Below are 21,409 nucleotides of genomic sequence, written 5' to 3'. Positions count from 1 at the left end.
GTGCGCACCACCACACCCAGCTAATTTTTGTATTTTTAGTAGAGACGGAGTTTTGCCATGTTGGCCAGACTGGTCTCAAACTCCTGACCTCAAGTGATTCACCTGCCTCGGCCTCCCAAAGAGCTGGGATTACAGGCAAGAGCCACCACGCCCGGCTGGAGAGGGCATCTTTCACCTGGGAATTCGATCTCCTGTTTTCAGGAAGAAAAAGGGCGGTCAGAGCACCCCTCCTGCACCTGCTGGTCTTCAAGTGCCTTTAGATCAGAGTAACCCTTGTGTCAAAGTGGCATCTTTGGAGGTGGCATATTCTGCCACCCTTCAGTATGCATGTGATTATCTTTAGTTAATACTGTGAAACATTGTACAAAGCATTTGTACTCCAACTATCAGTGTTGCTTCTTCACACTCTCACCAACACTTGCTATTGTCAGTCCTTTAATTTTAGCAGTATTGGCGGGAGTGGTATCATAATGGTCAACTTGCATTTTTCCTTTTCACTAATGAAGTTGAGTCCTTTTTCTCATAATTAGTGGCCACTTGGATATTCCCTTTTACACAGTGTCTGATCAAGTCTTTTGCCCATTTTTCCATTGGGTTCTCTGCCCTTTTCTTAATAATTTGTAGAACTTCTTTTTATTTTCCTGGCTAAGAGATTTTCATGGAGTGGACAGAAAGAGAGGGAGAAAGAGAGAGAGTGGTTGAGAGAATTTCTCCTTCTATTGGCTGCTTTTTCACCATTTTTATAGTCTCTTTTTAAAAAGTTCTTAATTTTTAAATAGTTCCATTTATCTTTTTTCCTTTAGCATTAGCATTTTTTGTACTCTGGTTAAAAAAAAAAAAAATTTTTTTTTCCTACTCCAAGGTCATAAAGGTGTTCTCTTGAGTTGTTACCTAAAAGCTTTATTGTTTTACCTCTTACTTTTAAATCTGGAACTGATTTTGTGTATATGTGAGTTAGAGGTCAAGATTGTCTTCTTTTTCCATATGGTTACCCGATGACCCAGCACCTCATTTTGAAAGAGCACTCTCTCCCCACCATTATTTTTTTTTTTTTTTAATTTTTATACTGCTGCTGACTCATGTTGGATTTGTGATCAATCAAACAGTACAGGTGCTTTTCATATGGACTGCATTACACCAGCTCTCCTATCCTGCACGTATTACACAAGTATTTTATGTGTTTTTTGGTTGGTTTTACCTAAACATGGGACTTAATATTTATTCTTGATAAATTTTATCCTATTTTTTCCACCTATTATTTCCATTGGTCAAGAAATTTATAAAAGTGTATGTTACATTCCAGTACATTTGCCATATCCAACAGGTTTAATAAGCATGCATTTTCTCTTTTTATGCAAAATATTTAAAATATGGAAGAGGACCAAGCCTCACATATATAGTCCCTGTGTCAAGTCACTAAGGAATGTCCTCTAGGTAAGCACTGATCAACTCATCAGTCACAGGGTGACACAGACGATCAGTCAAATATCTGCGTGTCATGCAGCCATGTTTCCTTCTCCACCTGTCTTTCATACCTCTGTGGTCATTCCTTTTTAGACCTACTTTAGGTCACCAATATATGAATACTTCCCCCAAATCAGTGCCCAAATTCAAAACAACGTCCAAATAGCAATTCAACAGCACAGTAAAATCTTTCTCACATCCAGAAAGCAAATCTTCCCAATGGCTTAAAAACACGCCAGGTCCCCCAGAAAGAAGAGAACCCAACAAACTCCTAGCCAATCACAATACACAGGATCCCTAACCCTAATCCACCACTCCTAATACATACTGTAATAACAGTTGTCAAACACGGGCTCTTCCTCATCCCCTTCTTGTGGCAGGCCAGTGTTCTTTGGGGGAATTTTATATGGAAACAGTTACCACCCTCGTCCGTGTCTCTGGGAGAGGTTGACTTCATCTCATTCTTTCCCATTCTCCAAGGGTAGAGTACATGACCTAGACCAGGGCCAGTTGGCAAACTCTTTTGTATAAAGAACCAGGAAGTAAATATTCTAGGCTTTGTGAGCCACACCGTCTCTGACGTAACTATTTAAGTTAACTATTGTAGCACAAACCGGCTATAGACTGTATGTCAACAAATGAGCATGGCTGTGTTCCAATAAAACTTTACTTGCAAAAATGGCATAGTTTGCCAACTACAGATCCAGACTAAGCTAGTCAGTACATTTCATACCATTTGACCATGGTGATTGGCTCAAGTCAGTCCAATTAGGGTAAATAAGCCCCCATTCTGGGACTCTGAAACATGGGGGAAGCACGTTTTCTCTCTTCTGGACCAGACAGTGCTGAAAATGCAAGGCTGAAACTGCAGTGGGATCCAATAAGGTGCCCAGAATGGAGGCTTCACAGAGGAAGTAGGGAAGAAGGGCAGATTTTGATTACATTCTTCAAACTGTAGATCTAGACATACAAAAGCTATTATGTAAAACACACACACAACGCAACCTTGGTTTATTTCCCCTCAGTCTGATTTGATTTGTGCTTTCTAGTCCTTGCAACTAAAAGAGACTTATTAGACACACACAGTGATTCTCAATCCAGGTCTCCCACACCCTGCTTAGCAAGCAGGACCCTAGGTGCAATGTAAGTTCCCACATCTATCCCCATCGAATTGCACCAGCACACTCTATCTTTACTCAGCTGGGTTACGTCTCACCTACTCTAAAAGGTCTGGGTGACCACATTGAAATGAACAAAATCTCATTTATCACCTATATTTTATAAAGGTGTTATGAAAAGTATGTCTATCATTTGAGAAAAATATAATACAAATTATCAAAACGATGATTTCTTTGCAATGCTGATATAAAGTATTATGCAAAAATAGATTTTAGTGACAAGACCTTGGAGAAAGTAAGATAGCATTTTTCAAAAAGATCTCTCCCTGTAACAAGTGTGGCACACGTTGTTCATGGCCAATCTCTACCCACCAAACTGCCACCTCTACCCTCCTTCTCTGTTGTCACACACCTGGTTTCATTCAGGATGTGGGGAAAGAGTTCTGCTCTTGGGAAAGGGGCCTCCTCTGCCAGGCCTGGAATGCACCAATCATGGCAATCCCTCTCCCTATTGGAGAGGGATCTCCCTCTCCCTATTGGAGAGGGATCTCCCTCTCCTGCTCACCTCCACAGCTTCTCCTGTAGTAGGTGTTTATCTCATGAAACACATTTCTGAACAATAAGACGTGGAGGGGAAGTCGGGCGTATGTGCTTCTGAAAGAACTTTCTATCTAGATTAAGGAGACAAAGCCTTAGCCTCTGCCCCTTCTTTTCTGCTTGTGTTGCCACCCTCTGGGCCAAAGACTAGTGCAGCTGCAGTCATCTTGTGACCATGAGCAAGAGAAGACAGCAGCCAGAGAAGCTGACCCAGCTGACTACCATCATTGCTATGCTATGTCAACCTTGGTTCTACCATCAGCTAGTTCTTCAGATGATTAAACATCTCCACTGATGAAGCCACTGTTCTTGCAGTTGTTCTACTACTTGCCACTGAAAGTATTCCTGACACATCAGAAATTTTAAATTATGGTCAACTCATCACTGCACAAGAATAACAGAAATCTGGGGGCCTCAAAATAGATACAGATTGTTTGGAAAGAAGATCATCAGGCACAGACCTTTGAACTCATCCAAAATGGTCACTTGGTGATACCCCACACCTATCATTCCTACAGTTTGGGGTGCCACCCAGAGACTTTCCATGTTTCCAACCAGCCAGCCCTGCTATTAAATATGCCAATTAGGCAAGGTCAAAAAATGATCCACACAACAACTTTTTTTGTGTGGGCCAAGGGTTTCAAATTCAAAAGACAACAAAGGCTGTCATCCAACATGCATGTAGTAGAAACAAGACATTATAGAATGGTGAGAACTGTGGAGAAAGACAGGGCACAAGTCCTGCCTATTTACGTTCACATTCACTTTTGTTTAAAACACTAAGCTGGCCAAAGAATTTCATGCAAGTCAGATTCAGCCTACAGGCTTCTGTTCTAGGTCATCACTAACTAAAGTGATTGTATAATTTATTGTCCAAACCAGAAAACTTTGGAGAGTAAGAAGAGGTGCCAATTATTGTTCTTCTAGGACAACAGGGGTAAACTAAAAGTGTCCCAGCTAAACCGATACACAGCAGTAACAATATTCCCATGCAGAAGGCAAGGGCAGATTTATCTTTAATGGACCTACTATTGGAGGCCAAGGTAAAGAGCTCAGCCACCTCTGGCCCCTCTTCATAACCAAGGTCCCCCCTCAGGACCCACAAAACCCAGTTGGAATACTACTTATGCAATGCAAGGCATACAGCAGTCATTTAGCTGGCATGGTCTAAGAGACACACCTACTGATATTTCAACTTGGTGCTCCTCTTTCTCTACTAGGTCTCTCTGAGGTCTTTAGAGAGGCATTTCTAGGAAGACAGAGCTGCTTTTCCTGAGCTCCGGTTGTTTCCAGGTCCTGAGATGAACATGGCAGCAACATGTTGTGCAAACAAGCAGACTGTGGTCTTGGAGGGTTTGGAAAGTCAGCCACATGCACTGCAGTCCTGGGTCCCAACTTCACGAGGGCTCCTTCTCAAAAGCTGGGACTTTGTTCTGCTACAGACATCAAATGGAGCCCTTGCTGACAAACCTATGCAGGTGCATACCTGATGACAGAGCCCAAGACATCCACTATCAGTTGTGAGATGAGGCTACACATCCCACCTAGAGCACCACCTCCGGCCCACTGACAGAGCCCAAGACATCCTCAATCTATTGTGAGATGAGGCTACACATCCCACCTAGAGCACCACCTCCGGCCCACTGACAGAGCCCAAGACATCCTCAATCTATTGTGAGATGAGGCTACACATCCCACCTAGAGCGCCACCTCCGGACCACTGACAGAGCCCAAGATATCCTCAATCTATTGTGAGATGAGGCTATACATCCCACCTAGAGCTCCACCCACCAGCCCACTCATGCAGTCCTTCAAGGACTCTGAAACTAGAAAGATCAATTCACTTGGCACTACACCCCAGTTCCTTCTATTTACCTCATCTCTTCTCCAGAACTACTTCAGCTTCTGCAAGGGATGAGAACTGGTTCCCATAAGGGGAAAATAGACGTGTGTGCTGAAAACAGAGAACTAGGGAGGCTGAGCATCTTTAATATCAAACAGAAAAGTGAAATCGCTTTAACCCTTGACTTGCACAGTCATCGTAGCTAAAAACAATTGCTTCTTTTTGGAATAAAGGAAAAAGCCAAGCTCCTTAGGAGCAGAAATTATATCTTAACTATGCATCATGAAGCACTTATCACTTACCACAGAGGCTGATACACACCGGGTGCTCAATATGTTTCTTGGATAATCCAGGAAAAAACCTTAGAAATAAAAGTTGTAAAGTGTTGAGCGACATATACTTTCTTTTCTTTCTGCTTCTATATATAGGGATTATAGGTTCTATATGCAATTGACAACACCTTTAGCTTTGACTTTTTAAAATTGACTCATCAAAACTGCACTCAAACCAAAGCCAATGTCGGCCAGGGAAGGTAGCTGAAAGGTGGAGGGAGTAAGGCTTCCTAGAAATACATCATTCCAAGTTTTCCAACGAAGGATTCTGTGGCTAACATATTTGCATTTCAATGGAGCAGAAAGCGTCATTCTTCTGTGTTTTCCCAGACTCTCAGGAGCTCCTTCTTGCAGTTTGATTAATCATTTCAAGCTTAATGTCTTTTAAAATATTACCTTGTACTGAGGAGAAGGCGGTGAAAGAGGGCTGGGGTGTGAGGATGGAGGGAAGAGCACAACAATGAACCGCCCCGCAGAAAGGGCCATCGCGGGGTTTCCTGAAGTGGTTACTCCTACCAGCAAGGGCCAGAGTGTGGCTGCTGGGAAGGTGGCGGGAAATCCAAGCCCATATCTGACATGGAATAAAGTCCTACTTGACCTACTCTCGCTCCCTAAGAAGAGCAGCAAGTGAGAGATTGTTTTTTCATCATTCATCATCAAGGAATTTCCAAATTTATAATAAATTATATCCGGGGGAGAAATGAGGCATGCGGATGCAGTTAATGCTAACATTCAACAAACAGCAAAAGAATTATACTGTGGCCTGTCTCCTCAACCCTTTGTATTCACATAGGACATTGAGAAGGATCAAATAGACACTGAGACAGGGGTGGTCCCAAATATCTCTACTGCTAGGCCCATTGTCATCTTTTTCTCTAACTTCATGTGGCAATAGGCAAGGAGGGATCTCCATCTTCTTGTTTCTAATTGAGGTGAAATTCAGCTAACATCAAATTAACAATTTTTATTTTTTTGAGACGGAGTCTCGCTCTGTCGCCCAGGCTGGAGTGCAGTGGCCGGATCTCAGCTCACTGCAAGCTCCGCCTCCCGGGTTCACACCATTCTCCTGCCTCAGCCTCCCCAGTAGCTGGGACTGCAGGCGCCCACCACCACGCCCAGCTAGTTATTTGTATTTTTTTAGTAGAGACGGGGTTTCACCGTGTTAGCCAGGATGGTCTCGATCTCCTGACCTCGTGATCCGCCCGTCTCGGCCTCCCAAAGTGCTGGGATTACAGGCTTGAGCCACCGCGCCCGGCCCTCAAATTAACAATTTTAAAGCATACGATTCAGTGGCAATTAGGACATTCACAATGTTGGGCAAACATCACCTCTGTCTAGTTCTAAAACATTTTTATCCCCCAAAAGGAAATCCCATACTCATTAAGCAGTCACTCCCCTTCCTCCACACTCCCACCCCACAGCCCCTGGCAACCCTGAACCTACTTTCTGTCTCTCTGAAGATACCCATGGTGGACACTGCATATAAATGGAATCATACAACCTGTGGCCTTTGTATCTGGTTTCCTTCATTAGCATAATGTTTTCAAGGTTCATCCCCACTGTAGCATGAAAACGTGCTTCACTCCTTCTTATTTATTTATTTACTTATTTTTATTTTACTTTAAGTTCTGGGATACAGGTGCAGAATGTGCAGGTCTGTCACATAGGTATACATGTGCCATGTTGTCAATTGACAATATCTTTAGCTTTGACTTTTTAAAATTGACTCATGGGGTTTTGCTGCACCTATCAACCCATCATCTAGGTTTTACGCCTCACATGCATTAGGTATTTGTACTAATGCTCTCTGTCCCCTTGCCCCTCACTGCTCAACACACCCTGGTGCATGATGTTCCCTTCCCTGTGTCTATGCGTTCTCATTGTTCAACTCCCACTTATGAGTGAGAATGTGCATTGTTTGATTTTCTATTTCTGTGTTTGTTTGCTGAGAATGATGGTTTCCAGCTTCATCCACATCCCTGCAAAGGACATGAATTCATCCTCTTTTATGGCTACATAGTATTCCATGGTGTATATATGCCACATTTTCATTATCCAGTCTATCATTGATGGGCATTTGGATTGGTACCAAGTCTTTGCTTTTGTAAATAGTGCTGTAATAAATATACATGTGCATGTGTCTTCATAGTAGAATGATTTATAGTCCTTTGGGTATATACCCAGTAATGGGATTGCTGGATGAAATGGTATTTCTGGTTCTAGATCCTTGAGAATTGCCACACTGTCTTCCACAATGGTTGAACTAATTTACACTCCCACCAACAGTGTAAAAGCATTCCTATTTCTCCACATCCTCTCCAGCATCTGCTGTTTCCTGACTTTTTCCTGATCGCCATTGTAACTAGAGTGAGGTATTTCATTGTGGTTTCGATTTGCATTTCTCTAATGACCAGTGATGAGCTCTTTTACGTGTGTTTTTTGGTCACATAAATGTCTTCTTTTGAGAAGTGTCTGTTCATATCCTTCAGCCACTTTTTGATGGGGTTGTTTGTTTTTTTCTTGTAAATTTAAGTTCCTTGTAGATTCTGGATATTAGCCCTTTGTAAGATGGATAGATTGCAAAAATTGTCTCCCATTCTGTAGGTTGCCTGTTCACTCTGATGACAGTTTCTTTTGTTGTGCAGAAGCTAGATCCCTTGTGTTGACTTGGCTTTTGTTTCAATTGCTTTTGGTGTTTTAGCCGTGAAGTCTTTGCCCATGCCTATATGCTGAATGGTATTGCCTAGGTTTTCTTCTAGAGTTTTTATGGTTTTGGGTTTTACATTTAAGTCTTTAATCCGTCTTGCTTCACTCCTTCTTATGGCTGAATAATATTCCACTGTATGGAGTAGATCCAATTTTGTTTATCCATTTATCTGTTGATGGATATTCGGATTGATTCCACCTTTGGCTATTATGAATAGTGCTGCTCTGAGCATTTGAATAAAAGTATTTGTTTGAACACTTATTTTTTGTTTTTTTTTTTGTTTTTTTTTTGTTTTTTTTTTTGTTTTTTTTTTTTTTTTTAGGCAGAGTCTCGCTTTGTCGCCCAGGCTGGAGTGCAGTGGCCAGATCTCAGCTCACTGCAAGCTCCGCCTCCTGGGTTTACACCATTCTCCTGCCTCAGCCTCCTGAGTAGCTGGGACTACAGGTGCCCGCCACCTCGCCTGGCGAGTTTTTGGGGTTTTTTTTCGTATTTTTAGTAGAGACGGGGTTTCACCATGTTAGCCAGGATGGTCTCCATCTCCTGACCTCATGATCCGCCCGTCTCGGCCTCCCAAAGTGCTGGGATCACAGGCTTGAGCCACTGCGCCCGGCCCAGTTTTTTTTTTTTTTTCTATAGACCTAAGAGTGGGAATGCTGGGTCAAATGGTGATTTTTTGTTTTATTGCTTTGGCAAGGTTTTTTGCACGTTAACAAGGGGAATTGTCATGAACACTTGTACTATGCAAAGCTTATCTTTTAGTTTTTGTTTTTTCTTATTTTTTTTCAGACACCAAACCAGATCCAGAATTATGCAACACTTTCTAATAAAGGCAACTGGTGATTCGAAAAAGTAAGAGGCTGCTTTCCTGCCCTCTGAGACCAGCAATGTCCCTGGAGAGAAAGGACAAAGAAAAGAAAAGAAGAAACAAGGGAAATGAGAGAGCAAGGCTGGACTTTTTAAGCAATTGTCAAGCAACAGGAAACAATTTCTCTAAAGATCCCCAGGAGAGAAACAGCCTAAGCTGGACACCCACTAAAGTGTCTCATCTCTTCTAAAGCTAAGGAAAGTCCAGGGAAACAAGACTGGGGACTTGGACCTTAGAAATATCAGTTTTGCCAGGAGAAATAGCATAAGCAAAGACATAGAGGATAGAGGCGGAAAGGTACATGGACCACAAACCACCCCCTCTGGCTGGGAGGATGGTTTGTGTCAAGGATCCTGGTTGGGGGCAGTTAGATTAGATCCAGACTATAGGGGCCCTGGGGGCTGAGCAATAGCATCTATGAAATGAGAAGTCACTGAAGGTGTTTCACCAAAGGCAAGGAGCCAAGGAGGAGGATCCTATAATGGGTGGAATTTCAGAAGAGAATGGAACAAAAGAGGCAAATGAGATAATTATTAAAATATCCCGGGAATGATGTAATGAGAACCTCATGGACAATTACCATGGAAATAGGAGGAGAGGTACAAGAAAACAAAGAAAGAGTTTGAATAAAGAATCCATGAGACTTGGTGATGCATCAGGGAATGCAGTCATGTATCAGAGGTCAGAGGGAGAGGAAGAGGAACAACTCCAAGGCCTCAAGCCTCGAATACTGGGATAAGGCAAGACTAGGGGCAACCATGAAGTACCAAGATAATGTGACTATCATAAAAGAAGCAATTTTCAATCAGTCAAGTGACTTAGCCCTCCATCAGGTTATTAAATTATTGACTGTTCTCCCAATGTCATTAAGGACTTGAACTGGATCTCAGAAAGCAAATGATATCAAGGTAGATCTTCTGAATAAGGTAAGAGCTTTTCTTGTTTGGGTCCTATGAGATCACTGTCATTAAAGTCCAGGAATCTGGGCACTCAATAAAGTGTCTTATCTCTTCTGAAGCCAAGGAAGCTTCAGGGAAAGCAACTTGGGGAACTTTGACCTTAGAAATACCTGACACCAGCATTCTAACTAAAAATAAACAAACAAATATGCCTACACACCTGCTAAGAATCCAGTGCAGTTCTTGGAGGAACATGTGTTCCTTTCATTCAGAACAAAACAATGCCCGTTCAGACCTTACTCTAAACTATGATTTTCAACAGTGCTATGTGAGGCCGCAAAAAATGAGAGCCTGCCACAGCATTCATGCCTAAAACAAGCAAGTCCACTGAAGACAGAGGCCTTATAGCAGACTGACACATTTGCCCGCATAAAATTCTAAAGAAGCTCTTCATTGCAGGACACCATTAATTATATTAGAGCACAGGCACTGAACGGGGAAGAATATTTTCAACATATATAATGAGCAAAATTTAATAACATTCTTATATGTCAATAAGAAAAAGAAAGATATCTGCAATAGACTGAATGTCTTTCTCCCCCTATCAAAAAAAATTCATATGTTGAAATCCTAACTCCCAATGTGATGGATTTAGGAGGTGGCGCATTTAGGAAGTAATTACACATGAAGTTAAAGTCCTCATGAAAGAGATTAATGCGCTTATAAAAGGGACCCCAGGAAGCTCTCTCGCCCTCTTTCTGCTGTGTGAGGACATAAGGAGAAGTTTGCTGTCTACAACCTGGAATAGGGCCCTCATCAGAAAGCGACCATCCTGACACCTTGATCCCAACTACCCAGCCTCCAGAACTGTGAGAAATAAATGTTTGTTGTTTAAACCAACTATGACTATTTGTCATAGCAGCCCAAAATGACTAAGACTGTACCAAACTTGAAAAAGAAGTGAGTGGCAAATAATCCAGCAATCACACTCCTTGGTACTTGCTCCAGTGAGTTGAAAACTTACATCTACACAAAAAAAGCCTGCACGTGAATGTTTATAGCAGCTTTATTCATAATTGCCAAAACTTGGAAGCAACGAAGATGTCCTTCAGCAGGTGAATGGATAAAAACTGTGGTACAACCACATACATGGAATATTCAGTGCTGAAAAGAACCAACACAATGGAATATTTAATGCTAAAAAGAAATGAGCCATCAAGAGATGACAAAACGTGAAAGAAACTTGTATGCATATTACTAAGTGAATGAGCCAATCTGAAAAAGTCACATATTGTATGATTTCAACGATATGATATTCAGGAAAAAGGAAAACTATGGCTACAGTAAAAAAAAAAAAAAAAAAAAAAAAAAAAAAAAAAAAAAAAAAAAAATCACTTGTTGCCAGGGGTTGTGGGGAGGGAAGAATGAGTAAGTAGGACCCAGATGACATTTTTGCACAATGGGACTGTTCTGTATGATGCTGCGGTGGTGGATACATGTCATTGCACATTTGTCCAGACCCGTGGAATATACAACACCAAGTGTAAACTGGGATGTAAATGATGAACTCTGAGTGATGATGATGTGCCAGTGTAGGTTCACGGACTGTAGCAAATGTACCAGTGTGGTGGGGAATGTTGGTAATAGGGAAAGCCCTCTGTGGGTGATGTAACATGGAGCTCTGCACTTTTCACTAAATTTTCCTGTGTACCTAAAACCATTCTAAAAAATATAGTCTGTTTTTAAATAATAGAAAGGAGCTAAAGCTATAAATAGAGAATTCACTGAAGGAAAAATGCAAATGAGCAATGAATATTGAAAAGTGTAAATTTGTAACCAAAGACATTCAGTAAAATGGTACCATTTTTGTCTATTAAATTGACCATACTTTAAAAAGTGTAAGGATTCTAGCAATGGTGTGACTCAGAAGGCCTCAGCACCTACCTACCCCAGCCTCTACTCTTCCTGCCACCAGGGATGCCTGGTGAACCCGACTGGGAACCTTCCGACGTGGAGCAACCAGACCTGGAACAATTCATCCTGGAGCAACCAGACCCAGAACATCCAGTCCTGGAGCAACCACTCCTGGAATGCTCAGACCTGGTGCACCCAGTCCTGGAACAATCAGGCCTGGAACAGTCCCTTCTATAACTGTGGAGAGGAATCTCTGCAGTCCTGCTTGCAGTTCCAGCCAAATTCTCCTGCCAGTGACTTGGAGGCTGCTTTGGAAGCTGCTGGGGAAGGCCTTAATGTAATACAGCAGACGACTAGGTATTTGAGTACTCCACAAACCATGGATTTATTCCTAAACTACTCCACGAACATGCAACCTGAAGATGTGTGAAGATGAGTGAAATTGATATTACTCAATTTCAGTCTGGGCACTGGCTGAACCTTCCTGTCCCCTCCTCCCCTCCCTGATAGGATTTTTCTCGTTTGGAAACCATGTGTTCCGGTTTCCGTTATGCCTATCCAGTCAATTTGATGGAGGGTGCAGTATGGCTGGAGCCTAATCAGAGAGGTTTCTTTTTTTCCTATTGGATCTTCCTGGAGAAAAGACATTTTAATAACTGTGGCTGCTAAGGACAACATGATAAAAGCTGTCTCTGGCTATAGATAAGTAGATCTAATACTAGTTTGGATATCTTTAGGGTTTAGAATCTAACCTCAAGAATAAGAAATACAAGTACAAATTGGTGTGATGTAGCTATTCCTATTGTTTGGGATTGGGAGGCTTTGTTTATTTTCTAAAAACTATTGAGGTAAACGGCTAAGCTGTAACATACTTAATTGATTTCCTCACCCTTTTTGGCTCAGTTTTACTATATTCCCTAATTTGTTGGTTATGCTAATCTTTGTAGAAAGAGGTCTTGAATTTGCTGCATCATAATGACATTTAGTACTACTTTAGTCGGTTTAAGTGCAAATGAATCCAACAACTATTTTTCCTTGCGTTGATTTTACCCTGATTTCACATAGTGTTTCGATAAGTAAATATACAGCTTAAACATAAAAAAAAAAAAAAAAAGTGTAAGGATTCTTAATTACAGAGAAACAGACATGTTTATATATAGTCAATGTAAAAGTAAATTGCAATAGCTTTTCGAGATACACTTTGGCAAGATGTTCAGAAGGAATTGAAAAACGTGCATGCACTTTACCCCTATTCTGCACTGAGAAATGTATGCTAAGGAAATAACCATGAATATTCATCAGACACAGCTGACATCAATAGAAAATAGCAAACAGCCTAAACGTTAAAACGCAGAGGATCGTTACTAAAAGCTACAATATACCTAAATGATAGAACACTATGCAGTCATTAAAAATTGTGCTGATGAAAGGCAACAAAAGGTGAAATTGATGAATGAGATCTAATTAAACTAAAGAGCTTCTGCATAGCAAAAATAAACTATAATCAGAGTGAATAGGCAACCTATCGAATGGGAGAAAATTTTTGCAATCTGTCCATCTGGCAAAGGGCTAATATCCAGAATCTACAAGGAACTTAAACAAGTTTACAAGAAAAAAACAAACAACCCCATCAATAAGTGGCCGAAGGGTATGAACAGACACTTCTCAAAAGAAGACATTTATGCGGTCAACAAACATATAAGAAAAATCTCATCCTCTCTGGTCATTAGAGAAACTCAAATCAAAACCACAGTGAGATACCATCTCACTCCAGTTACAATGACGATCAGTAAAAAGTCAGGAAACAACAGATGTTGGAGAGAATGTGAAGAAATAGGAAAACTTTTACACTGTTGGTGGGAGTGTAAATTAGTTCAACCATTGTGGAGGACAGTGTGGTGATTCTCAAGGTATTCTCTAGAACCAGAAATACCATTTGACCCAGCAATCCGATTACTGGGTATATACCCAAAGGATTATAAATCATTCTGCTATAAAGACACATGCACATGTATGTTTATTACAGCACTATTTATAATAGCGAAGACTTGGAACCAACCCAAATGCCCACCAATGATAGATTGAATAAAGAAAATGTTGCACATATACACCAAGGAATATTATGCAGCCATAAAAAAGGATGTGTACATGTCCTTTGCAGGGACGTGGATGAAGCTGGAACCCATCATCCTCGGCAAACTAACACAGGAACAGAAAACCAAACACTGCATGTTCTCACTCATAAGTGGGAGCTAAACAATGAGAACACGTGGACACAGGCAGGGGAACATCACACACCAGGGCCTGTCGGGGGATGGGGGGCTAGGGGAGGGATAGCATTAGGAGAAATACCTAATGTAGATGACGGGTTGACAGGTGCAGTAAACCACCATGGCACGTGTATACCTATATAACAAACCTGCACGTTCTGCACATGTATCCCAGAACTTGAAGTATAATAAATAAACAAAATTGTGCTGCTGAAGTTTATATATCAATATACTTAGATTCATGTAAAATAGAGTGATACTTTTGTAAAGGAAGTTATAGAAAAGTGTATTGCAATCCCATTTATACTAAAATATAAATATTTATGACATATAAATATACACATTCTTATTGGGCTTATGGAAAGGAAATATGCGTGGAAGACTATCTACTAAAGTGTAAATAGTAGTTATCTGTAGATGGAGGAGTTGTGAATTCTTTTCAAGAAATAGACTCTATAATAAAAGTAATAATGAAAGCAAACACAAAAAAGCGAGCAAAACCCTCATTCTGCTTCTGCAATATATCCATGACAATCATTTTGGGATTTGCAGGCCAAGTTTGGTCTCATCACCATGACTGAGCAATGAACTATGTAAGCAGTTCTCAGACTGTAATGTATCCATTATCATGTCTTTTTCAGACAAACTTTCTCCAACTCACCATTTGCCTCTCCCTCCCTGCCTTCTCCTCTAAACAAATATTGACACTAAGGGAGGGTGGAGCCCCCGTAAAGTTCCATTCTAATGAGTTGTGTTATTATGAGGGCAGCTGCAGGCCAGACTGCAGCCTCCACATCTGCGCTGCTTGGAAACTGCTTCCCAGGAAGTGAGAAAGACCTCACAGTAGCCATAACTCCTCAGGAAAAGAAGAATGAGAACTGCAAATGCAGAGTTTAGCTTTGTGGGTTTGGAAGGTTTATTATAACAGTCCAACTAGTATGCACACCTGGGAATTTGATGTGTTGCCACAGGAGTTTTGAAAATATCTGGAAATAAAGTCAACCTGTGCAAGGCGGGGAGAGGAAACTCCCAAAGCTGCCAGGTGCCAGGAGCTGTGAGTGTCCTATAAAACAGGACAGGCACACGTAAGTGAATACGGAGGGATGGGAAAGAGTCCCTTCATCTTGAATGTGGACCATTTCTGAGATCATGTTCGGATTCTTCACCCAAAGACACTGCCCACAGTCCTAAGGCACCTCTGAGAGGTGGGAGGAATGGGAGAGAAACTCTGACTCCCATGTACAGAGCTAGGGAGAGACTGGAGGCTGGAAGGGGAAGGGAGCTGCCTGCAGACCACCAGATCTCCTAGTTTCAAGCTATTTCCTCCATGGCCTTGTTACTCACATGTGTTTTGTGGCCTAGAGGCGTTGGCACCACCTGGGAGCCAGTGAGAGAAGCAGAATCTTTTCTAAGCCTCACCCCAGATGCTCAGAATCAGAATCTGAGTTTTAATAAAAGCACCAAGTGCACACTCAGGTTTGGGAAGTTCTTCTCTGAGCCAGTGGTGCTCCACCCTTAGTAAACATCAGAATTCCCTGAACTGCATGTCCACACATCACTAAGCCCCACCCCTTAGAGTTCCTGATTCAGGAATTCTGGGGTGGAGTTTCAGACTGCATTTTTAACAAGTTTCCAGGTGCTATAATCCGAATGTATGCGTACCTCGAAATTTATAAGTTGAGCTCTTAACCCCCAAGATGGCAGTATTAAGAGGTAGGGTCTTTGGGCGTGATTAGGTCAAAAGGGTTCTGCCTTCGTGAATGAGATTACTGCCCCTGTAGAAAGGGCTTGACTTGATGAAGGCCCTTTGCCCATCCTTTATGTGAGGACACAGGAGGCGCCATCTGTGAGGAACAGACACTCGCCAGACGTTGAATCTGCTGGTGTCTTAATCTTGAACTCCCCAGCCAGGACTGTGAGCAACAAATCTCTTGTTTGTAAATTACCCGATCTAAGGTATTGTGTTATGGCAGCCCAAACAGACTAAGCAGACTAAGACGTAGGTGACACTGACTCATCTGATCTGAGTGCGCACTTTGAGAACTGTACCTTCTCTACAGTGTGCTATTAGCAATCCACTCCACCTGAGGAAGGAGAACAGCCTGTCACGCAGGCAGCCCAGGGCTTCTCTGAGGCAGGCCATAGGCCTGTGCTCCTGATATGCCAGGGCCAGGACAGCAAGAATGGAACTCAGGAGCATCCTCTGATCACCCTGGAGTCCATGCTGAGCCTGCTTTGCAGCAGCCTAGTTCTGCTGTCCTAACCCAGAGTCCAGGGTAGAGTAAAGACCGCACTCTACTGCCAGAATCTCCATTTCCATGATTTGGGCATCACCAGAAAAGTGTCTCAAATTTGAGTCAACCTTTCGACTCTTCGCTTATTGCCTCCTTTGATCCTCTCTGTGCATGTGGGAAGTGAGCAGGTCATGTATGGTTGACCCCCTTCACAAATGAGAAAAACCACCAGCAGAGAAAGTGAAAAGGGCACTCACCTAATTGCTGACAAAGCTAGAACGAAAAACCATTTCTCAACTCTTACTTCATTAATTTTCCCCCGCAATAATTCATTGCCCTTTTGGGTTCTATAGGAGTGTGTATAACTGAAGTGTTTCTGATCATATTCCAGATGGGGCAGGTACATTGCTATTCCAGATGAGCGGGAAAGAACCATTCCACTCGTTTTACACAGAAAAAAGAGACACACACACACAAATGTACATACACTCAAAGCCATAGTGCTAAAAACATATTGAACTCAGCATCAATGCTGGAAAGATCAAAGACTTTCAAGGGAGAGACCATCTCCAACAAGAGAAAATCTGTTACTAATTTAACTCTGTATTTTGCCATTCACAAAAGTATAGGCAGTGCCAAAACTTTAAGAGTGCTTTGTTCCAAAAGTCAGTTTTAAGCCAGTTTCTTAAAGTGCTAAATGTCTACAGGGCATGTAGTTCATAGTGGGTGTTTGAAAATTAATGCATTTCTTTGAAAATTACAATGATAAATGGTAGGGAGCTTTCCCAGGCTAGTCCGTAAAATTCTGTTTTGGCCAAAGATACCTGAGGTGCCATTTACCTCTCTGGCAGCATCTCTGGAGGAAAATTCTAATCAAACTTCTAATTCCAAGCATATAGCACAAGTATTTCCTATAATTGTCTCACATTGTGTTTTATTTGCTTTGTTACTGATATGGTTTGGATTTGTGTCCCCACCTCAAATCTCACGTTGAGTTGTAATCCCCATTGTTGGAAGAGGGGCCTGGTGGAAGGTGATTGAATCACTGGGGTGATTATGGTTTTACGTCATCTGCCTTGCTGTTCTCATGATAGTGAGTTCTCGCAAGATCTGGTTGTTTAAAAGTGTGTAGCACCTCCTCCTTCTCTCTCTTCCTCCTGCTCTAACCATGTAAGATGTGCCTACTTCCTCATCACTCCCTATCATGATTGTAAGTTTCCTGAGGCCTCCCCCACTATGCTTCCTGTACAGCCTGTGGAACCATGAGCCAATTAAGCCTTTTTTTCTTTATAAATTACCCAGTATCAGATATTTACTTATAGCAGTGCAAGAACAGACTAATACAGTTACTCATCTGTTTTTCTCCACCTGAAGGTAAAAAAGTAGAAGCCATTTCTGTCTTATTCATTATCATACCCCTAGTACAATGCCTGATATCAAAGATTAATGAATGAGGCCGGGCGCGGTGGCTCAAGCCTGTAATCCCAGCACTTTGGGAGGCCGAGACGGGCGAATCACAAGGTCAGGAGATCGAGACCATCCTGGCTAACACGGTGAAACCCCGTCTCTACTAAAAAATACAAAAAACAAGCCGGGCGAGGTGGCGGGCGCCTGTAGTCCCAGCTACTCGGGAGGCTGAGGCAGGAGAATGGCGTGAACCCGAAAGGCGGAGCTTGCAGTGAGCTGAGATCTGGCCACTGCACTCCAGTTTGGGCGACAGAGCAAGACTCCATCTCAAAAAAAAAAAAAAAAAAAAAAAAAAGATTAATGAATGAATAAATACATGCTGTTTTCCGTACCTGGAATGCTCTTACTCTGACCCACCTGCTTTGACTGACTGATTCCTACACTAAGTCATGAAACTAAGCCTTCCTTATGTCTCCACCTAAGTCTGAAACTCACCCATGCTCTTTCCATGACACCTCCTGCTGTCCTGTCACAGCAATGACCACACTGTATTTTATATGCCTTCTCATTTATCTCAGGTATCTTTTTCCCAAATGACACCCACATGCTTAGAGTTTTAAATTAGCTTCTTTAGTCCTTCATTCTTAACACAGAGCAGATAAAAGGCAAATTTTTAAGACTGAAACTATAAAAACAATTACAGACAACATGCAGGAAGAAGGCAACTTCATAAAGAAAGTATTAACATCCTCAGAGAAAGATACTAAAAAAAGTTACTTCTATGAGCTATATAAGAACAGGGAAACAGAAAGGAACATTCAAAGAATAAAGGAAGGAACATTCCTTTAAAGAAAGGAACATTCAAAGAATAAAAGAGTTCTTGGGAATTAAAAATGTGATACTAGAAATTATAAACTTTGCTTTCCTTTTTTTGGAGACGGAGTTTCGCTCTTGTTGCCCAGGCTGGAGTGCAATGGTGTGATCTTAGCTCACTGCAGCCTCCTTCTCTCAGGTTCAAGTGATTCTCCTGCCTCAGCCTATGAATACCTGGGATTATAGGGGCCCAACACCACACCCAGCTATTTTTTTTTTTTTTTTTTGTAGAGACAGGGTTTTGCTATGTTGGCCAGGCTGGTCTAGAACTCCTGGCCTCAGGTGGTCTGCCCCTTTTGGCCTCCCAAAGTGCTGGTATTACAGGCATGAGCCACTGTGCCCAGCCAGAAATTATAAACTTAACAGAATGGTTGAAAGATAAAGCTGTAGATATTTTTTGAAAAACAGACAAAGAAAGAGAAAACAGAAAAGAAACTAATGCTAGATGAAGCAAAGAATAAGAACTGAGGTGGTCTCAACATTATAACTCCAAGTCCCACCAACAGTAGATAAGATAGCAGCACAAAGCACGTCTGAGACAAGAGGATTCCTACAGAGCAGAGGGAAGGGGATTATTGATGTGAGCTTGGGGCTTCTCCACATGCAACTCTGCAACTGGACATCCTCTCTCCCGACTGGAGAGCTTGGGCAGACTTCCTCTGTCCTTCTGGGTTCAAAGGATCACAGCATGACACAGTGTTTCCTCATTAAAAGTCACATGTGAGGCCGGATCAAGACCATCCTGGCTAACACAGTGAAACCCCGTCTCTACTAAAAATACAAAAAATTAGCCCGGTGTGGTGGTGGGCGCCTGTAGTCCCAGCTACTCGGGAGGCTGAGGCAGGAGAATGGCGTGAACCTGGGAGGTGGAGCTTGCAGTGAGCTGAGATCGCGCCACTGCACTCCAGCCTGGGCGACAGAGCAAGACTTCATCTCAAAAAAAAAAAAAAGTCATATGAGAGGCCGGGCACGGTGGCTCACATCTGTAATCCCAGCACTTTGGGAGGCCGAGGTGGGCAGATCATGAGGTCAGGAGATTGAGACCATTCTGGATAACATGGTGAAACCTCATCTCTACTAAAAATACAAAAAAAAAAATTAGCCGGGCGTGGTTGCGGGCGACTGTAGTCCCAACTACTCAGGAGGCTGAGGCGGGAGAATGGCGTAAACCTGGGAGGCGGAGCTTGCAGTAAGTCAAGATTGTGCCACTGCACTCCAGCCTGGGCAATAGAGCAAGACTCTGTCTCAAAAAAAAAAAAAAAGAGTCACACGCATGTTACCTACACAACTTTTATGATACCTGGGACTGCCTATATTAACATTTACTTAGTAATTTTGTTTAAATCAGATTGTCTTTTAATACTTAAATACATTTATCTAAAGGTAATTTTATGATATGGCTGTCAAGAGAAAAACTGTATTATGTTCTGTGGTAGCCAGCCTCCAAAATTGCCCCATTGTGACTTCTACTGTGCCCTCTTTTAGATCACTTACTCTGAGAGAAGCCAGTTGATGCATGGTGAGCAAATTCAAGCAGTCCATGGCGAGGCCCACATGGTGAGGAACGGAGGTCTCCTGCCAAGAGGCATGCGTGTGCACGCCATTTTGGAAGTAAATCCTCTGGCCCCAGGCAAGCCTTCAGATGAAGCAGCCCCCTCTGACATTGTGACTGCAACCTTACTAAAGGCCCTGGGCCAGAAATATTCAGCCAGGACACTCCTGAACTCCTCACCCACAGAAACTGTGTGAGTAACAAGTGTGTAGGGTTGTTTTGGGTCACTAAGATTTGGGATATTTTATTATCTAACTGTAAATAACTAATACATTTCCTACAAATAGGAACTGAAAACAAGTAAATGCTGTTAAATTCTATTTGTGGACTGTTTCCTGATGAAGGTTCTGAGCCTAAGATTTGTTGTCTGTTGGTTAAAGGGAAAGACAGGAGAACATTAGGATTAAAGACTAACTTTAAACACAGATTTGTTCTCCTTAATGCTATCAGGAAGAGGAAAAGAGAATTGGAAATAGATGTCTCTCTATGTGATTCAGTCATTTAATCCAGTATATGTGTGTGTGTCTGTGTGTGTGTATACACACACACATATATAAATGTATATATACACATTTGTGTGTATATACACATATATACATACATGTGTATATTTTATATATACACACATATATAAAATATATATGTGAGTATATATATATATATGCACGCACGCACGTGCACACACACACACACACACATATATATATATATATTTTTTTTTTTTTGATGGAATTTTGCTTTTGTTGCCCAGGCTGAAGTGCAGTGGCGCCATCTCGGCTCACTGCAACCTCCGCCTCCTGGGTTCAAGTGGTTCTCCTCCCTCAGCCTCCTGAGTAGCTGGGGTTACAGGCGCGCACCACCACGCCCAGCTAATTTTTTTGTATCTTTAGTAGAGAAGGGTTTCACCATGTTGGCCAGGCTGGTCTCGAACTCCTGATCTCAGGTGACCCACTTGCCTTGGCCTCTCAAAGTGCTGGGATTACAGGGGTGAGCCACCATGCCTGGCTTAATCCAGTATCTTGCGCCATATAAAATGATTCCAGGAACCAGCAATGGCATGTGTCACACAATTGGGAAAGGTAAGGAGGTAGTGGCAGAGTTCCTAGGTCCAGTTTTGACCATCCCTAGTGAGTCCTTTGGCACACGACTTCAGCCCTATAAACCTCAAACTCCTCTTCTGTCAAAATAAAGGTTGAACAAGATGATGCCTGAAGTCCCTTCTAGTTTGCATTATCTACAATTTCCAGTTAGACCCAAGTCCTGAATAACACTACTATTCATCAGAATATCAGAGGACAAATGTGTCAATTCACAGAGAGCAGTTTGCAAAACTT

General features: G+C 42.1%; 1 protein-coding gene across 1 annotated transcript; it reads left to right on the top strand.

Annotated features, from left to right (window-relative positions):
• The first annotated feature begins 5,814 nt into the window (after positions 1-5,814).
• On the top strand, positions 5,815-12,246 carry LOC104667967 (homeobox protein NANOG-like). Its single transcript, XM_010370574.2, has 3 exons — positions 5,815-5,981; positions 8,848-8,910; positions 11,737-12,246. Exons 1-3 carry the CDS (start codon positions 5,815-5,817, stop codon positions 12,167-12,169), a joined length of 663 nt encoding a protein of 220 aa, XP_010368876.1. The 3' UTR covers positions 12,170-12,246.
• Positions 12,247-21,409: the final 9,163 nt, after the last annotated feature.

This window comes from Rhinopithecus roxellana, chromosome 19, assembly GCF_007565055.1.
Source record: "Rhinopithecus roxellana isolate Shanxi Qingling chromosome 19, ASM756505v1, whole genome shotgun sequence".
Taxonomy (NCBI): domain Eukaryota; kingdom Metazoa; phylum Chordata; class Mammalia; order Primates; family Cercopithecidae; genus Rhinopithecus; species Rhinopithecus roxellana.
This window is presented reverse-complemented; position numbering and strand designations above follow the sequence as displayed.

Coding starts and splice junctions, on each gene's coding strand:
- LOC104667967 (XM_010370574.2), top strand. CDS start 5,815: ATGAACCGCCCCGCAGAAAGGGCCATCGCGGGGTTTCCTGAAGTGGTT. Junction 5,982..8,847: donor CTCCCTAAGAAGAGCAGCAA/GTGAGAGATTGT, acceptor ATTTTTTTTCAG/ACACCAAACCAGATCCAGAA. Junction 8,911..11,736: donor GCAACTGGTGATTCGAAAAA/GTAAGAGGCTGC, acceptor TAAGGATTCTAG/CAATGGTGTGACTCAGAAGG.